Raw genomic sequence first — 16,751 nt, forward strand, 5'->3', positions numbered from 1 at the left:
TAACGCTTGGCTGCCCTGCGTATGCTCAGCTGGCCGACTGGCTTGGAAGGAAATCCCATATAAATGAGCTAGCAGCGATCAGCTCATTTGCATGTGATTTCCTTAATGCATTCCCGTTGCTTACCGATTCGCTAAGGAATCGGTAAGGGAAGGGCTTTAGCGATGGTTTTAGTGCATCTACCCCTTAGTATGTTAGATGATGACATTCCGTCTTCTGACTCAGCCTCCTGTGTTCTGTGTTTCAGATGACTCCAGAGGTGGTCTTGGAGCATGTGGCTGGATTTTGGTGGTTGTATCATTTTTCTTTACAATCATTACATTTCCCATTTCAATCTGGATGTGCATAAAGGTAATGTCTTTGGGGAAAGGGTTGGGGGGAGGGAGGTAGAGCAGTTTTTCTCTTGCTCCTTTGGTCTTCCAGCTCAGTCAGAATGAGGATACAACACCTTCATTCGCAACCATGTATCCTTCTCAACTCTTAGTTTAATAATTGTAGTGACTCGCCTAGAATATGGCCACACAACCAGGGCTGCTTCTGGAACCCTGCAATTGTGCTCTAAATCCACTAGGTGGCAGCATTACAGAATGGCGCTCTACACCTATCTACCCTCTCTTCCCTTTACCCCCATGGCTCTCAGGGACTACAGATTCTACCCCCATGGCAAGCCCAGGGAGCAGAAGACACAATTTGACGTAAGAACTGAATGTAGATTCTGCATACGACAGTGCACAGCATTCATGCTAATCCCTTGGCTGACACCAATGACATATATTTTGAGGCTCATTTTCAAAGCACATAGACTTACAAAGTTACATAGGTTACTGTGTAACTTTGTAAGTCTATGTGCTTTAAAAATGGCCTTATTGTTTAGGTGCAATTTCACTTTTGAGAAAAATAGTTTGTCTTATTCATCTATTCTTATTAAAACTATTTTATTCCAGTCCATTACACAAGGTTTATCTACAAGTAGTAGTTGGAAGGTTGGCACACCCAGTGAAAAGAACTGTGGTCTGTAGCCCTCTTACCTAGGACTGTCGCAGCCATGATTGGGGGGGGGGGGGAGGAGGAAAGCTGAGACATCTTGGGGGAGGAACCCCAGAGAAGTAAAAGCCCAAAAGTACTGGTTCTCTTCTCTACAACCTCACCTTTATGAGCATAGTTTGGGTAGGTTCGGACTTGGGCTAGAAGGCAAACCAGGCAGAGCTAAAGTGTTTTTCCCTCACAACGACTGAGCTGGGAGTTGGAATAAACTTAATTCTGCCTTTTATTTCAGTCCTGGAGAAGAGATGTTGGTAAATATCCCATCTTTATTGTAAAGATCAGTAGTAACGCTGCTCCTGACGCTGCATGAACTGACCAGCTTTTCTTTGCAGATAATAAAGGAGTATGAACGAGCCATCATCTTCAGACTGGGTCGCATCGTGCCTGGAGGTGCAAAAGGACCGGGTTAGTTTTTAAGTAACATTCATGTTTAAGCAGAAAACATCAATTTGGTAGTGATTATTCAGATTGCCAAGGCTCCAAAAAAATGGGATCCTATGACACAGACATGGAATAATGACAATCTTAATTTCAGTTGAAAATAAGGGTCTGTATTGTAAACAAGTTGTAGGTGAGACTTTTTATTGGATTAACTTAACTCTGGAAAGCTTGGCACAGAAACATTATCCTCTTCATATCAGGTCAGTGAAGAAACAATGCACTTACAGTGGATTTAAACAGTACCAATTGCAGGTACCATCTGTCTAAGGCTGTTTGCCTGTGTCCTTACAGCTCAGAGGACAGATGGAGGCAATGAGATTGTAATACTTTACAGTTCAAAGACCCTATCAAACATATAAATGGCAAGTGACCAACTCACCTGCAAATGCGTTGTAGAGACTTCCCTTTCTGTCCCGCCCTCGCGTCAAGACGTGATGACAGAGGGCGGAACAGAGAGGGAAACGGAGTCGGACTGTCGGACGCTGCCGCCTGGAAACGAACATCGTGCTCACCAACCTCCCCCCTCCCCCCCCATCCCTGCCGCCGCTCCCGCCCCCTCCGTATCAGGCCCCCTGCACTGACCTGACAGCGCCTCTCACCTCCATGTGGAAGCGCTGCAGGCAGCAGCAGAGCGATCTACTGCTGCCTGCAGCACTTTCACACAGAAGTGAGAGGCGCTGTCAGGTCTTTGCAGGGGGCCCCGCACGGAGGGGGGAGGGAGCGGCGGCGAGAAGGGTTGCTGGAAATCTCGCCTGTTTTAACGGGCTTAATGGCTAGTATCTGATAATGTGTGTTTTTGTCACAGTCCTTGTGATCATTCTTCTTTGAAATATTTTCTGGTGTATTCCTGGTTTCCCTTTAAGTACTTAATTGTAAGGGCATTTGAGGGAATGATTTTTTCAAGAGGTTTTTCTCTGTAATATATTATGGAATGTGTCCTTCATTTTTGGCTTGCTTCACCAATGTAGCACCTTGCTTGGTAATTTTTGCTTTGAGCTATGATATACTGCATTCATACAGAGGCATGTCTGAGCCCTTTTATTTTGAATATCTTTCCTACGTGGGTAGCCATAGGGTCCTGTGATATGTACTGACTTGTCTTCTGCTTTGTGATTCTGTTTGGAGTTTAGTTAAGAGTGTTTGCTTCAACATCTATCGCAGGGCTAGGGAGGAATTGGCCCTAGATGACACAGCTTTGGAATGTGCACTTTGAGGGGGGAATTCTAGGGGCTGTATCTCCTGCTTGTATGTCACACTGTTATTATAGTAGTCCCCTATTTGGGAACGGGATTTGGGAGTCGGCCATGATTTGAAAAGTTGAGAGAGGGCTTTTGGGCATCTGTTAAGGTTATCTGTCTCTAGCTCTCTGGTGGATAATGGGTACAAATTACTATATCGATGGTATTATACTCCCCATAGACTAGCAAAAATGTATAACCAGGGCTCAGGCCATTGTTGGAGGGGTTGCACAGAGGTGGGGAATATACTCCATATATGGTTGTCTTGCCCTAAAATAAATGATTACTGGGCGGAATTGCTCCGTACACTTTGACAGTTTACGGCCGTGGACTATCCAGCTACAGCGGACAACTGTCTTCTACACTTTTGACCTGTGGGGGTTCAACCCGTTGTTCACCGCCTAGCTTCCACTTTCTTGGTGGTGGGAAAAATTGCACTGGCAGCAGCTTGGAGGAGCCCCCTCCCACCTCCGGTGGTGAAGGTTGTTCCTAAAATGGATCACCTCTACCAGGTGTCTAAATTAACAGCCATACGAACTGGTCAAATTTTGAGATTCCACAAACAATGGGACAGTTATACCACTTGGAGACTCCAGTTAGGAGTGGACCTCGATGCCCTGCGGCTGATCGCACTTGCTGTTTAACTTTATAGATGGAAATGCAGACCTCTTTAGAGACTTGGGAGGGCCATCCTCTGGTCTGTGTTTTGTGTTTGGGTGAGGAGGGGGGGTGAGTGAGGGAAGGGATTAGGGTAGCAATGCCACTGTTAGTTTATTCTATAGTTTGTTAGAATATTGATTGCTTGTTCTATCAAAAAATTTTCAATTAAAAAAAGAAAAAAATAATTGTTTGTTTCAGGTTGCTCAGCTTTAATGACAACATGCAGAAAGTCAGACTGACATGAGTCTGTACTGTTTAAACCCAGTGTGACTATTCTGGGGTGTTTTTTCACTGACGTGATGTAGAGGATAACTTTTGAAAGCTAGTCACAGATCTTTTAAGTTTGTCCAATAAGGTCTCGCCTACAACTTGTTTGACCCTTATTTTCACCTATCCGAGTAGACTTAACACGGCAGCCATAATGTTTTTGTTTGCTCAAATTTAAAATGATAATTGCTAAAGGTGGTTTATAAACGTGGCTTACAACTATAAAAACAAATGACGGTACAGGGCATTAAAAGATGTCATTTTCATAGTACTGTTATCATGGTAAATTCCCATAATTGTGCTTGCCCACACATCAGAATGACGATGTACAGTAGCAATTCAGTCTCAACTTGCCCACTCGGTTGCGCCTCTTCATGGTAGTAATCCAAAACACGAAACCATAAATGAAGTAATCAGAGGACTTGGAATTGCCCAGGTTAAAGCATGACTTCCTTTTCCCGCATGACTCATCTAGGTTAGTTCATCCTGGTATTACATTTTTAATTCTGTCTTGAGCAACTTTTGAATTTCCATGACAGGTAAATCTCAGAACTACTTCCAGAATGTTTATCTATTGGTGAACAGAAAGATAGTGGCAGAAATGTGTAACTCGGCAGCACAGCTTTAAACTTGTACTAATCCACATGTGAACTGCAATTTGCAAGATAAATACCAGCTTTACAAACGACTGAGATTTTTAGATTAAATGGGTGCCAGCTGGACTTCTTCCTTTTAAGCCATTAGATACCGGTTTCAGCTTTTTGTTTGACTGCAAATTGCCCAAACCAACCAATTTCCTTTTGTTACCAAACAGGAAGCATTAGCACCAGTGAGGGTCCATCAGTGTTTTCCTTTTCAGTCTGTAACTCCCATTTCTGCTAACTGCACCACCACAGGGTTAAGAGACCTATGTCACTCTGTTGTCTGTACCTACTGATAGCTTCCTATCAGTCCATTAAGAGTCTATTGTGTGTCTGCCCAGAGCTGGAGCTTCAGAGAAAAGTCTAATTTGTTATTAGTCTGGGGCTCTGTGAAGGACAATTAATAAACTAGGAGGATGATATTTAACAGGGCCTCATGTTTAGTGTTCACTGAATAGCTGCTGCTGCTGCTTCTCCTGCCTCCATCCTGGTCTCTGCATGGTGAATTATCCTGAGATGCACGGTACAGGCTGTCAGTCTGGAAATGGAACGAAGGGTTGTGCCCCTTGGCTTCAGCCACCTGCTTCTGGCCAAAAAAACCATCACAGTCGTTCTTGTATTTAGATTTGCCATGACTGTTAACCGCCCCCCCCCCCCCCTTTTTTTTTATTATCCAGTTGTTTGCCCTGTAATACATAAACAATTGTAAGTGGTCTTGCAAGGTACAATATCTGTTGGGTTATTCTTCCAGGCATTATTTCCATCAGGGTTCTTCACTCTCGGAGGTCCGTTTGTGCATACTTGGAGATGTTTGGTAACAGTGCCCGGAAAAGAAATGTACTAGGACAGCACTGTAGACTTGATGCTCCTGAACAGTTCAGGGTGGGGTGATTTCATTATTGTCAATGCTTTATATTATAGGTCTGTTTTTCATCCTGCCCTGCACGGACAACTTTATTAAAGTGGACATGAGAACCATTTCGTTTGATATACCTCCACAAGAGGTAAGAGCAGCCGTTACTGTGCCCGACTCTCTTGCCACATTGTAGACGCTCAGGAATGCTTCACTTTATATGGGGTTAAAAGTGGTAGTGAAAACCCCTCTGCTTCCAACATAAGCTGTTAAAACTCTGTAAATGTATCCCAGGTGTTCAGGGGCTGAGGCTTCTAATACCATATGACTTTCAGAAAATAATACACATTATAACATGTAATTACCATTGATTTAGAAACCTGGCATGATTCATCTCGAGCAGTTTGCCCTGCTGGGGATTCTGTGCCATTCCTTTCAGGGCTGAGTCCTGGAGCTTTTTAGCCTTTTTAACAAGGGAAAATATTGAAGACTCCCATAATTTACAAAGAGTAGAAAAACGCATTTTGTCTTCATTTATTCTGATTTCTTTGAACGATAATTGATAAGTTTCTGCTCTCATAGTCTGCTAGTCTGGGGCTTGTTGTCTGTGGTGTGAGATCCTTCCCTCTGAAGGGAACCAGCCGCATAGCAAGATGAAACTTGGCAAGCAAGTCCCTTTTTTTTTTTTCCTCTTTGTTCTCAAATATGGCCAGGGTTATTGTAAACAGCTCAGCCAGGCACTCACAAAACAGCCCTTCAGCACAGCTGAAATTGATGGTGCATGTTATTAAGAAGTAATGGTTTTATACCATTTTTCACAGGAGAAAAGAACTCTCTCAGCCTACTATGATTAACAGGAAGATTTGTCATGATTCTTACATTGATAATATCCTGGGTCAGTACTTCTCAGGACCTGCTGCTTACAGATGGTACAAAAGTAGGGGAACACATTCAAAAGCAGAAGTAGAACTTGCGCCGTTGTAGGTTTTAAGAAATTTCCCTGTTACGCTCTGTTTTTGTTTGGATTTTAGTTTTAAGTGCAAACAGAAACTGCTTTCAGGAAGACTTAAGATTGTGGTCACTTGTTATGTGCTTTGAAGTTGCGTTTCTCTTTCCTTAATCACACTGCGATGTCTTAAAGGTACATCTTTGTGGATAAGTGACTGAATGCTGCCAGTTCACCACCAATAGCTTGAAATATATTGCTCTTACGCCTAGGTTCTTACCAAGGATTCTGTGACAGTCAGCGTGGATGGAGTTGTGTATTACCGGGTCCAAAATGCTACTCTGGCAGTGGCCAATATCACAAATGCTGACTCAGCAACTCGGCTGCTGGCCCAGACTACACTGAGGAATGTGCTGGGGACCAAGAACCTTGCCCAGATTCTGTCTGACAGGGAAGAGATTGCTCACAACATGCAGGTACCTATAATGTTCCCCTGTCTGCTAAACATATTGTGCCGCTCTTATGAAACATGACCGGAAGGTTCCACTGGGACTGCAGCCTGGGAGGCACATTCAGTAGAAACACATGGGTAAAATGCAATGCATACAAACTATTCTTCTGCTCTTGCAAAGTAAGATCCTTCGCATAGATGGAACTGGAGGCAGTCATGAGATCATTGTTTGGGTAGAGTTCCAATGTTTGCTTGTAGTTTTATATACTGTATTTTCACATATACAAGCAACAAATAATAGTCATTTTTACATTTTGACTAGAGGGATCGCGGTACAAGGATGTGGTTTATACACAGCCCTGGTTACGTAAATGAGCAGTGGACCGTGCAAAGTGAAGTTTTATCACAACGCAACAGCAGTGCAACAATCATATGCAAATTTTATGCATGGTTAAACTGCATTATTAAAGTAAAAGTGGGGGGAGGAACATGTCTGGCATATGCACACAAAGGTTTTGCAGTAAGTGTGACTCGTGTATGTTTTGTACACGAGTCACACTTACCGCAAAACCTTTGCCTGCGTATGCCAGACATGCTCCTTCCCCCTCTTCTACTTTTATAATGGTTTGTCAAACCTAAATATGTGCTTTCACTTTTGGTTTTGTTCAGACACGCGCACATGTTTGTTGCTTACTGTCCACGTACTAGAGTACAGGTTATAGTTTGTGGCTTATATGCACAAAAATACTGTGTCTGCATTTGCACATTTATACAGTTCTGAATTTATGCTTATGAAGGTCCTTGTACAACCTTTTATAAAGGCGCATGAGCGCCTATGTTGTCTTCATACAAATAGGCACCTTTTATGGACTTTTCATATAGCCCATTATTAGTGATAATATCATAACGGGACATCTATGTCCAGTTATACTTGCCATACACAGCCTTGTGTGAATTTCTTCAAAAGGGCAGTAACACATTTTAGTTTCCTGCCAGTGGAATGTTGTTGCAAAAGCCTCTTTCTGACAAATGTGAAGGATGATGGTTTGTCAACTGTTTTTTTGCAATCTGAGCTAGAAGAATGGTAACCGTCAACTGAATGAGGACCCAGGATTCTCTGACAAGGAAGTGGTGAACTCTTAGAGAGTGGGGAGGGGAAGTTTTTCAAAGAAAAGCCCAGAGGAAAATGTCTGGCATAAACACACAGCTCAGTGCCTGCCTCTTTATTTATGTACAAAATGAGGCTGCAGTTGTATATGTTGGGAGTTCTGAGCAGAAAACATCAGTTTTTCTGCACAAGTGCAAAATATGGCCATTTTAGTCTATAGAAAGTAGCATTTCCTAATTTTTGCCAGCTCACAGCCCTTGTTGCACTCATGATGTGAGTTAATACAGGGACTTTTGAAGAAAGCAATTAATTTTTCTTAACCTCGGTTTTCTTTTACCCATTTTTGATCTTCAGGTGAAACTAGAATTAGATTCATCATCGGGGATTTCTTTCCAAGCTACCAAGGGATTCCTTCCTCCCTCCCTCCCCCCCCCCCCCCCCCCCCCCCCCATGCTCCCAGACTGTGGCATAACTCTGCATGGGACGTTAATCACAATCTGTGTTATGCATTTACCATGGGAATCATCAACTGTGGTACCAAGATATACCACAGGTTGGCGACTAGAAGCCCGCATATTACCACACCTTGATAACTTCCTCCCGTGGTGTTATAAAATTTATACTGTTCCAAATACATTTTTTATTGTCCTTTTTTTAAATTGCAAAAATTTTTTTGCTAGGAAAAAAGGCAAAAACTACAGTAGCAATAAGCACATGGCTGGATTCTGTGTATGGCACAGCAAGTAGCACGTGTTAAATTGTGTGCTCAGCCAACTTACACACACTACTTGATCGAGTAATGAGCCAATTAGTCATAATTGGCCAATAACCAATTATCACTAATTAGCAATAGTTGGAATTTACACACACTTCCTTTTAGGCGTATTCTATAAAAAGGCGCATGTAAATTCCAAAACACTTACCTAAAAGGGGGCGTGACCATGGGAGGAGTGTAGGCATGTTGGGGGTGTCCATCACGTTTACATGCGTTTTTAACAGAATTCAGGGGAATGCGCGTACATTTCGGCACGGGCATTTACACCAGGTTTTCAGTGGTGTAAATGTACACGCCATCCCCTGGCCTATAAGATATTCTATAAACTGCATCTTACTGTAAACGTGATTTATAGAATAGCATTAAGCACGTTATTCCGGCGTGCCTACATTTTAGACGCCATAAACAGAATCTGGCTGACTTCATGTGTGTAAACCGCTTTAATACTTGCATTATGTAAAGCAGTATAACAAATTTTAATAACATTTAATCTGCAGTCCACACTGGATGAAGCCACGGATGATTGGGGCATAAAGGTTGAGCGCGTGGAGATCAAGGATGTAAAACTGCCCGTACAGCTGCAGAGAGCTATGGCTGCAGAAGCCGAGGCTTCTCGAGAGGCAAGAGCCAAGGTAAAATCACGAATCCTGGGTGCAAAAACTGCCAGGGACTGTAATGGGCGCAATGAGGGGATGTGGCAGCTTCCTACATACCGCCTGAAGGCAAACGACTGGTAGCTATACTTGAGTATCTTTCCATCATTCTGCAAGTAAAAATAGTTTTATAGAAGGTGAAGCATTTAATAAGGTACATAAGCTCTTGTGACTATAACTGAAAAGTCCCCCCTCCCCTTCCCAAGCAAAGCTTATGTACAACAGCTTTTGGGTGACTTTATTTTGCTTCAAGACAAGGGTATCGAAGGCAGCAAACAATCCTGTGTAGTGTATATGCCCATGTTCACATTTCTTAAAGAACTACTTGCTATATATTTCAGCATCTAATCTTTCTATTGGGAAGAGGTGACCATAGCCTTGAAGGAGGATTTCTAGAGTAGACACCTTCTGTCTTAGTGATTGCGCTTGTGCTGTGCTAATCTTTCATGGCTTTTGTTTTCACCTTCCTGTGCTGAAATGGTTCAGCTGACAAACGTCAGTATCTACACAGCCTGACCAGAGGCGTATCTGAACTTTGGCGGTAGGGAGAGCCAGAGTGAGGGGCACATTATAGCCCCCACCGCCATTGCCGACCCCCCCCCCCCCCCCCCCCCCCCCCGCCGCCGTCACCTACCTTTGCTGGCGGGGAACCCCAGCCCCCGCCAGCCGAGGTCTGCTTCCTCCTGCCACTGCCTTTAAAAATATTCCTTCAGCTGGCGGGGGACCCCAACCCCTGCCAGCGACCCCATCCCCCGCCAGCCGAGCCAAGGTCTTTTAAGTTCTTCTTCGTCCTCCATGCTGTTCAAAGCTGCTGAATCCAGTTTCAGAGTCTGACTTCGTTGTACGTGCAGGACGTCAGACTCACAGAAACAGAGTCTGTGAGTCTGATGTCCTGCACGTACAACGTGCAGCGACGTCAGACTCCGAAACTGGATTCAGCAGCTTTGAACAGCACGGAGGACGAAGAAGAACTTAAAAGACCTCGGCTTGGCTGGCGGGGGTTGGGGTCCTCCACCAGCTGAAGGAATATTTTTAAAGGCAGCGGCAGTCCCCCGCCAGCAAAGGTAGCCCACGGCGACGGCGGGAGGGGATCCAGGGCGAAATCTGCGGGGGCCCAGGACCCTGTGGCCCTATGCAGATACGCCCCTGAGCCTGACTAGTACTGCAGACTGCACTGGATCCCCCAGCCTTCGCTTTGTTTTCCCATCACTAAATCAGTTGTGCTTGACTGGTCCTCCTCGCCAGCTGATGTGTATCCTGATCAACAACCAGGTTATACAAGCATATCAAAATCTTTCCATCTTGTAGCACATCTTGGACAATAAATCCAGCAGCTGCAATAAACTGATAGGGTACCCTTCTCTGCAGAAACCTCATCATTCAGATGGTGTGCTGGAATATACAATGTTAATGCCATACGTATGTGGTGAGTCCATGTGGAGCCAAAGTGGCACAGAAACAAGCCTGCAATTAGCAAGCTGAAATTTTACAGCATTGGAGGATAATGAGTTGTTAAGATTCCCATGGCTAAGCAGTTTCAGCTATTTTTATCTGCTGCAACAAACCTAACGAATCATAGTAACATAACCTAACAAATAATGGTGGGTAAAGACCAAAATGGCCTGTTCACTGTACCCACTTAAGGTTCTTCCACTCTGGGTAGATGGAGCATATGAAATCATATACACAAACAATGGTTCTCCTTCCAAAGTCTTTTTCCCTAATCTCTTAACCCTTCTGCTGCCCTTTGCATACTAAAAGTAAAGATGCAAAGTTTCCTATTCACGTCAAATTAGTCCCAAAGCAGTTACAAAATATAAGACAATAATACAAACTAATAAACAACTATCTGTTGAACACCAGAGAAAAATCTGAATAGAATGTAAATAAAAAGTGAATAATCTTGGGAAAGTCTACATGAAACATCAAATGTGCTGGACTTCACTATCTCCTCTAGTAGGCCAGGTTGTCTTCATTGTTCATTCTTTTAAGAGTAGCATTTTATCCAACATTCACTCTGTTCTCCCTCCACAGATCCCTTAAAATCAAGTTCTGTAATCCTACAGCCACAAACATTAATGCACCCTGAGTGGAGCAAAAGAGTAGCCAGGGTTCAGATCTCACTGCAGCTCCTTGTAACTTTGGATAAATCACTTAACCCTTAATTACCTCAGCTACAAACTTAGATTGTATGTCCTCTAGGGACAGGAAAATACCTAGTGTACTCTTAAGTAACTTGTCTTGAACTACTACTGGAAAGATGTGAGCTAAAGCCCAAAAGACACATCTGGCCTCCTCATTTTCCAAGGATGTTGGGCTTTAAGCATGGTCCGTCTGTGCAGGTTTCCTCTTTTGAGGACTGCTCATGCTAATACTCACTAAGCCTTACCTTTTAGCTTCTGTTTTACTGGATGAGGGGTTTATGAGATCATATAAGCAGTGATGCAGGTGCATGCCCTCTTTCGTAATTCAGAAACCTCTTGGGATATAGGTCTGAAACTTTTTATGTGGATCAGAAGTGTTTTAAGCAAGGATTTAAAATTGTTGTGCTTTAGATGGCTGGGAGACATTTTAGTGAAGGGATGTGGGAAAGAACTGAATGTGTAGGACAGTGTTTCCCGAGTCGATGCTGGAGTACCCCCTTCCAGTCAGGTTTTCGGATATCCACAATGAATATGCATGAAAGTGGTTTGCATACACTGGGAGGCAGTGTATGCAAATGAATCTCAAGCATATCCTGAAAACTTTGCTGGTAAAGGGGGTACTCCAGGACCGACAGGAAACACTGGTGTAGGAGGTTTGATTAGGACACTATGGGAGATTTAGAGTGGAAACTCTTTAGACTCTCTGTTTCCACTATTGTGTTTATCTGCATATTTTGAAGCTGTTGAACAGAACTGTTCTTGACATCTTTTCTTCCCTCCCAGGTCATTGCTGCCGAAGGTGAAATGAATGCCTCTAGAGCCCTTAAAGAGGCATCTATAGTCATTACAGAATCTCCTGCTGCACTCCAATTGCGGTACCTCCAGACGCTGACCACCATTGCTGCTGAAAAGAACTCCACCATTATCTTTCCTCTGCCTATAGACATGCTGCAAGGTATCATGGGAAACAGGAAGTAGAGCGAGGTTAGGGAGGAAATAATCTTTCACTCCGGAAGCACTTAAATCAATTTATGTATATCAACTTTTAAATACAGAGGGGCACATTTTAGCAATGTTTTGCTCTAGTACAAAAAAAATTATACTCTGACTGCAGGTTTTAAAGCAAAGAAGAAGAATCACTTCCCAGTATGCATTAGTTTAGCATGTGAAACTTGTTGCTGCAGGACGGTGTGGAGGCAAATAGAACAATTATAGTAGCCAGATCAATTGGTCTAAACCCAGGTGTCCTCTAACTGTTAAATTGAATAATGCCTCCCTGGAATGGGAAGGCTTCAAGCAGATGGACAACTCAGTGTCCTCTTAATCTCTCCTTACTGTCAGACAGGATTCTGGGCTGGGTGGACCTTTCATCTAGCCCTGCTTAGCAACTTGTGACATACTCAGTTTTTGTTTGTTTCTTAACATTTTTCAATGCCTAAATCAAGAGTGTGGAACAGCAAACATTTTGCCACATTTGCTTCTGGGTGTTTGTAGATAGAACTGGAACATGTGGAGTTTGATACCAGTCATTAGGGATGAGAAAACAGTAATGGCATTCACATGCTCTGGTAACTATTGCAGCTATTTAAAGAAATGTTCATGTGAAAGAAGTTTAAAAGAAGCATCCTGTTATTTGCTGAAATATTTGTGTGGTTTCAGCCAAGATGACTTTTTTTTAATTTTGTAAAAGCATACAGAAAGCATTTTATTAATAAAGCCATTTATATCAGTTCTTTTTAAAAGGTTAGATTTGTTCAGCAAGTGCTTCTTTTCTACTGTATTTCTTGATCTAATGTAGTCATAAAAGTAATGCATTTCTCTGATCTCATTGTCCATCCAGTGCCTATAATAAAATAAGGCCTTTTAGATGTGTATAAATCTCTAATTTGCAGCATAGCATTGTTAAATGCTGGAATACTTTTTCTTTTCCCTGTTTTTTTTTCAGCCATGTTGTCAGTGTGGTGTCCACACTCTTGCAGTGGAAAGCATGCAAGTGTTTGCATCAAATATTTTTAATATTGTTTTCAATAAAAAGGAAAACTCTAAATACTTTCAACTTTGTAAAAACAGAAAACAAAACTTTTTAAACATTTTTATAAATCATTTTTTTGTGCTTGCGTGAATTCAGACTTGAATGATGCTGACTTGGCCCTTATACGCCATCCAGCTCACTAAGCCAACCAGTTCTTCTAGTTGCTTTAATTATGGCAACCTGTGCTATCCTTTTCCTGAGAAGAGGAAGAGAAAACTGGTAGCTGTACTAGGGGGAAAATGGGCAGCAAAACAGCCCCCCACAAATTTTAAACATGCCAGAAGCAAGGAGATTCTAAGAGCAGGTCTAAACATGCATGTTTCAGATATTGGTGGTTTTTCTTGGTTCCACATTTTGTACTGCAAATTTCTTTCCTTGCCACTTGTCTCCTTGATTCATGCTTGAGAAGTTTCTCAAATCCTAAATTAGTCCTATAGAGTGATATATTTCCCTGCATGTCCCTCAGAAAACAAATTCAGTGGGCCTTTTACAAAGGCACGCTAGCATTTTTATCGCACTCTAAAACTGCTAGCATGCCTTTGTAAAAGACTCCCCTTAGAGCCCTACCAAAGGTGGTATGGTTGGATAGTTGAAGCAAAATGGTGGATGGACAGGTGAACAATCTGCAAAAGTGAGCCCCGCTGGTTCCTTTCTTTGGAACCTTCATGCCATCGTTATCCTGAAGTTTGTACTTTGCCACCCATGCCTCATTTCTATGCATATATTATACAATTTCAGCTAAATGTATGCTCTTTGTCCAAAATGGCTTTAAATTTGCTTTATTCAAATGTACAGTTTAACTTGAAAGCCTTCCTAACTTTTTTGCCTTTTGGGGTTTGTACATAGAGGCTTATAGCAGTGTAGCAGCTTCTCTACTTTTTTAATCCCTTTAATTGTCCGGTCTGTAAAATTACAACACAGCCTATATTAAAGAGTCAGAGAGACACAACAGGGGACAGTAAGGCCTCCTTTAGCCATCAGTGACTGACTGTTAGTCTTATCCTAGGTTTAAGCCAATACTGGCATGCTCATCTGGATCACAGTCCATGCCTTAAATAACAGAACTCTGGGCCCTCCCAAAATACCAGGTCTGGCTACACCAATAGTATCGGAGTTCTCTTGGTTGCCCCCCCACCACCACCATAGATATATAAAATACAGGGTTTGGGGGGGAGGAGGTTAAACCTTCTCTTCAGCCCTGCCCACCTGCATCCATTATAATTCCCTTGTTGGCCCGCAGACCGGTAACTGCCCCTCTCTCTCTCAAACCGCTTCCTGGTGTACCTCGGAAGCATCCCCGGGGGCCACAGCAATTCATTTTTGTTGCCTGCACCAGTCCCGCAGGTTTCCCTCCAGCTAGCCACTGAGGAAACGGGAAGTAATATCAGCAAAGACAGCGTATGACAAAGGGAAGTCTGCAGGATCAGCGCAGGCAGCAAAAATGAATCGCTGTGGCCGCCAGGAACATCTCAAGGTAGGGAGAGAGTTTAGAGAGAGGCGCAGTTACCAGGCCACCAGTGGAGGGGGGGGAGTGAGGCTCCACTGCTGGGTGGGCCTGTGCCTACCCGTAGCTATGCCACTGATACAATAATGTCTTACAACTGGGGAGACGTGATGTGCATATTTTCCTGTAGTTTACCCACTCCGAAACACCATAGTGGTAGGTTCCGGATTGACGGGAGAAAGCTTTGGTAGAGTGTGAGATGGCTAGGGATGAGCAGGTATGTGATGATATTCTATGCTTTCAGATGCGTAGCCAGACCTTGATTTTGGGAGGTGCCTGAACCCAAAGTGTGTGTGTGTGTGTGTGGGGGGGGGGGGGGTGCACATTTTGCCCCACTTACCCACCGCTCTCCACCCTCACCACAACCCAACATACTTGGGCTAGCGGGGGTCCCCAAGCCCCGCCAGCAGAAGCCTTATGTGGCAATATTCAGTGCCAGTCTGCCTGCCCTGCTTTTCCGCCTTAGCTTACCTCAGTTTTAGTAAAATTGAGCATGTGTGAAGCTCGCGCATGCTCCATTTCATTAAAACCAGGCATGCATGCATGTGAGGGAGAGGAGGGGCAGGCAGGCAGTGAATATTGCCACAGGAATGCTTCTGCTGGCAAGGCCTGGAGACCTGCACCAGTCAAAGCAGCAGACTTTGGGGCCCGAACCCACATTGGGGGAGGGGGGCAGCCCAAGGTCTACAGCACTGCTTTCACTATGTGTTTTATCCTCATCTGGTAAATGTGCACTTTGTTCCTAGCTTCATTGTCTCCTTTATATGTGAGTAAAACTGAATGACACATGGGCTGTTCTATGTGCTCCTTTAGGTGCTTATATAAAACACATAAAACTGGAAAACAAAGCACCTGCTTCTCTGTGATAAACCTGTAGGCATTCCCAGAAGCAGAACAGAGGCAGGATTAAATACATGCACACATGTGCTCACAGAACTTGTGCCTCTGAGCAAATTTGTGTGTGCAGCAGCTTGCCGGGATGCCTATTTTAGAAAGGAGTCTCATAACTTGCATGTATTTTAAAAGTCATTTTACTCTTCTAAGCAAATTCTTTCATATTAAGATGTCTCAATTTGGTTAAATTCATATTTTGAGATTTGATAGCTCAAAATAACTCAAATAGCAGGAACGTACTAAAATCATTCAGTAAAAATAAGTACATAAAATGAAAGACGGACTTCAGACTCTTGGAGCCAGATTCAATAAATGGCACTGAAAAATCAGTGCTTAAGCATTATTCTATAGTGCGTTCCAGGATGAGCATCTTTTTTACAGAATAGCACCTAGTGGGGATGCTGTTGGGTGCGAGGACTTACTCCAGCTGAAACCTGGTATAAATTGGCACGCAACTTGGGCATGCATCCCCCCCCCCCCCCCCCCCCCAAAAAAAAAAAAAAAAGAAATTCTATAATGCTGCATTTAATTAATTGGAACACTCTTAACCCGCCTGTGCCACACCTTCTTTTGGGTTGCTGGTGAGAGGATTTGGGGACGGATCAGTATAGAATCATGCAAAGCCAGATCTGCTGCATGCAAATCCAAATTAGTGACAATTAACATTGATAAATTAGTTAAGCCAGTGGCAGTTATTTGTGCACTGATTTCAGGATTGCATGCAAAGTTTGGTGCCATTTATAGAATCCAGAGGATGGTGCATACCAGCAACAGCATCAGTAGTTCATAAAGATATTAACAGATTGAAAGAAATCTTCCATGTTCATATGCTCAAACTGTAAACCATAATGTTCCAACATCTCCCCCAAGTTGTGCTTTTTTTGTGAGGCCCTATTGGAGGGTTCTTTTCTACTGCCTCATTGTTTCTGATTTAAGCACTGCTGTTGTGTTAGTAGTCTTGCCTCTCCTGCACTCTGCAGTAGAACTTTCAAGCCTGGAGCTGTTTTAATATCTTAGCAAAGAAGCCCTATAATTCTATTAGGGCTGGCCACTTTGTTTAAAATATTTCTTTAATCACCACTTCTTTTTTTTTCCAAGTTCT

General features: G+C 43.2%; 1 protein-coding gene across 1 annotated transcript in view; it reads left to right on the forward strand.

Annotated features, from left to right (window-relative positions):
- The window catches only part of STOM (stomatin), a 55,452-nt gene extending 39,321 nt beyond the window's left edge, over positions 1–16,131 (forward strand). Inside the window, exons 2-7 of the mRNA XM_030207559.1 lie at positions 246–349; positions 1,375–1,447; positions 5,211–5,293; positions 6,361–6,564; positions 8,920–9,054; positions 12,003–16,131. Of these exons, the coding sequence (XP_030063419.1) occupies positions 246–349; positions 1,375–1,447; positions 5,211–5,293; positions 6,361–6,564; positions 8,920–9,054; positions 12,003–12,197 (794 nt within the window). The 3' untranslated portion in view covers positions 12,198–16,131. The remainder of the gene's footprint in view (positions 1–245; positions 350–1,374; positions 1,448–5,210; positions 5,294–6,360; positions 6,565–8,919; positions 9,055–12,002) is intronic.
- Positions 16,132–16,751: the final 620 nt, after the last annotated feature.

Source organism: Microcaecilia unicolor, chromosome 6 (genome assembly GCF_901765095.1).
Source record: "Microcaecilia unicolor chromosome 6, aMicUni1.1, whole genome shotgun sequence".
NCBI lineage: Eukaryota > Metazoa > Chordata > Amphibia > Gymnophiona > Siphonopidae > Microcaecilia > Microcaecilia unicolor.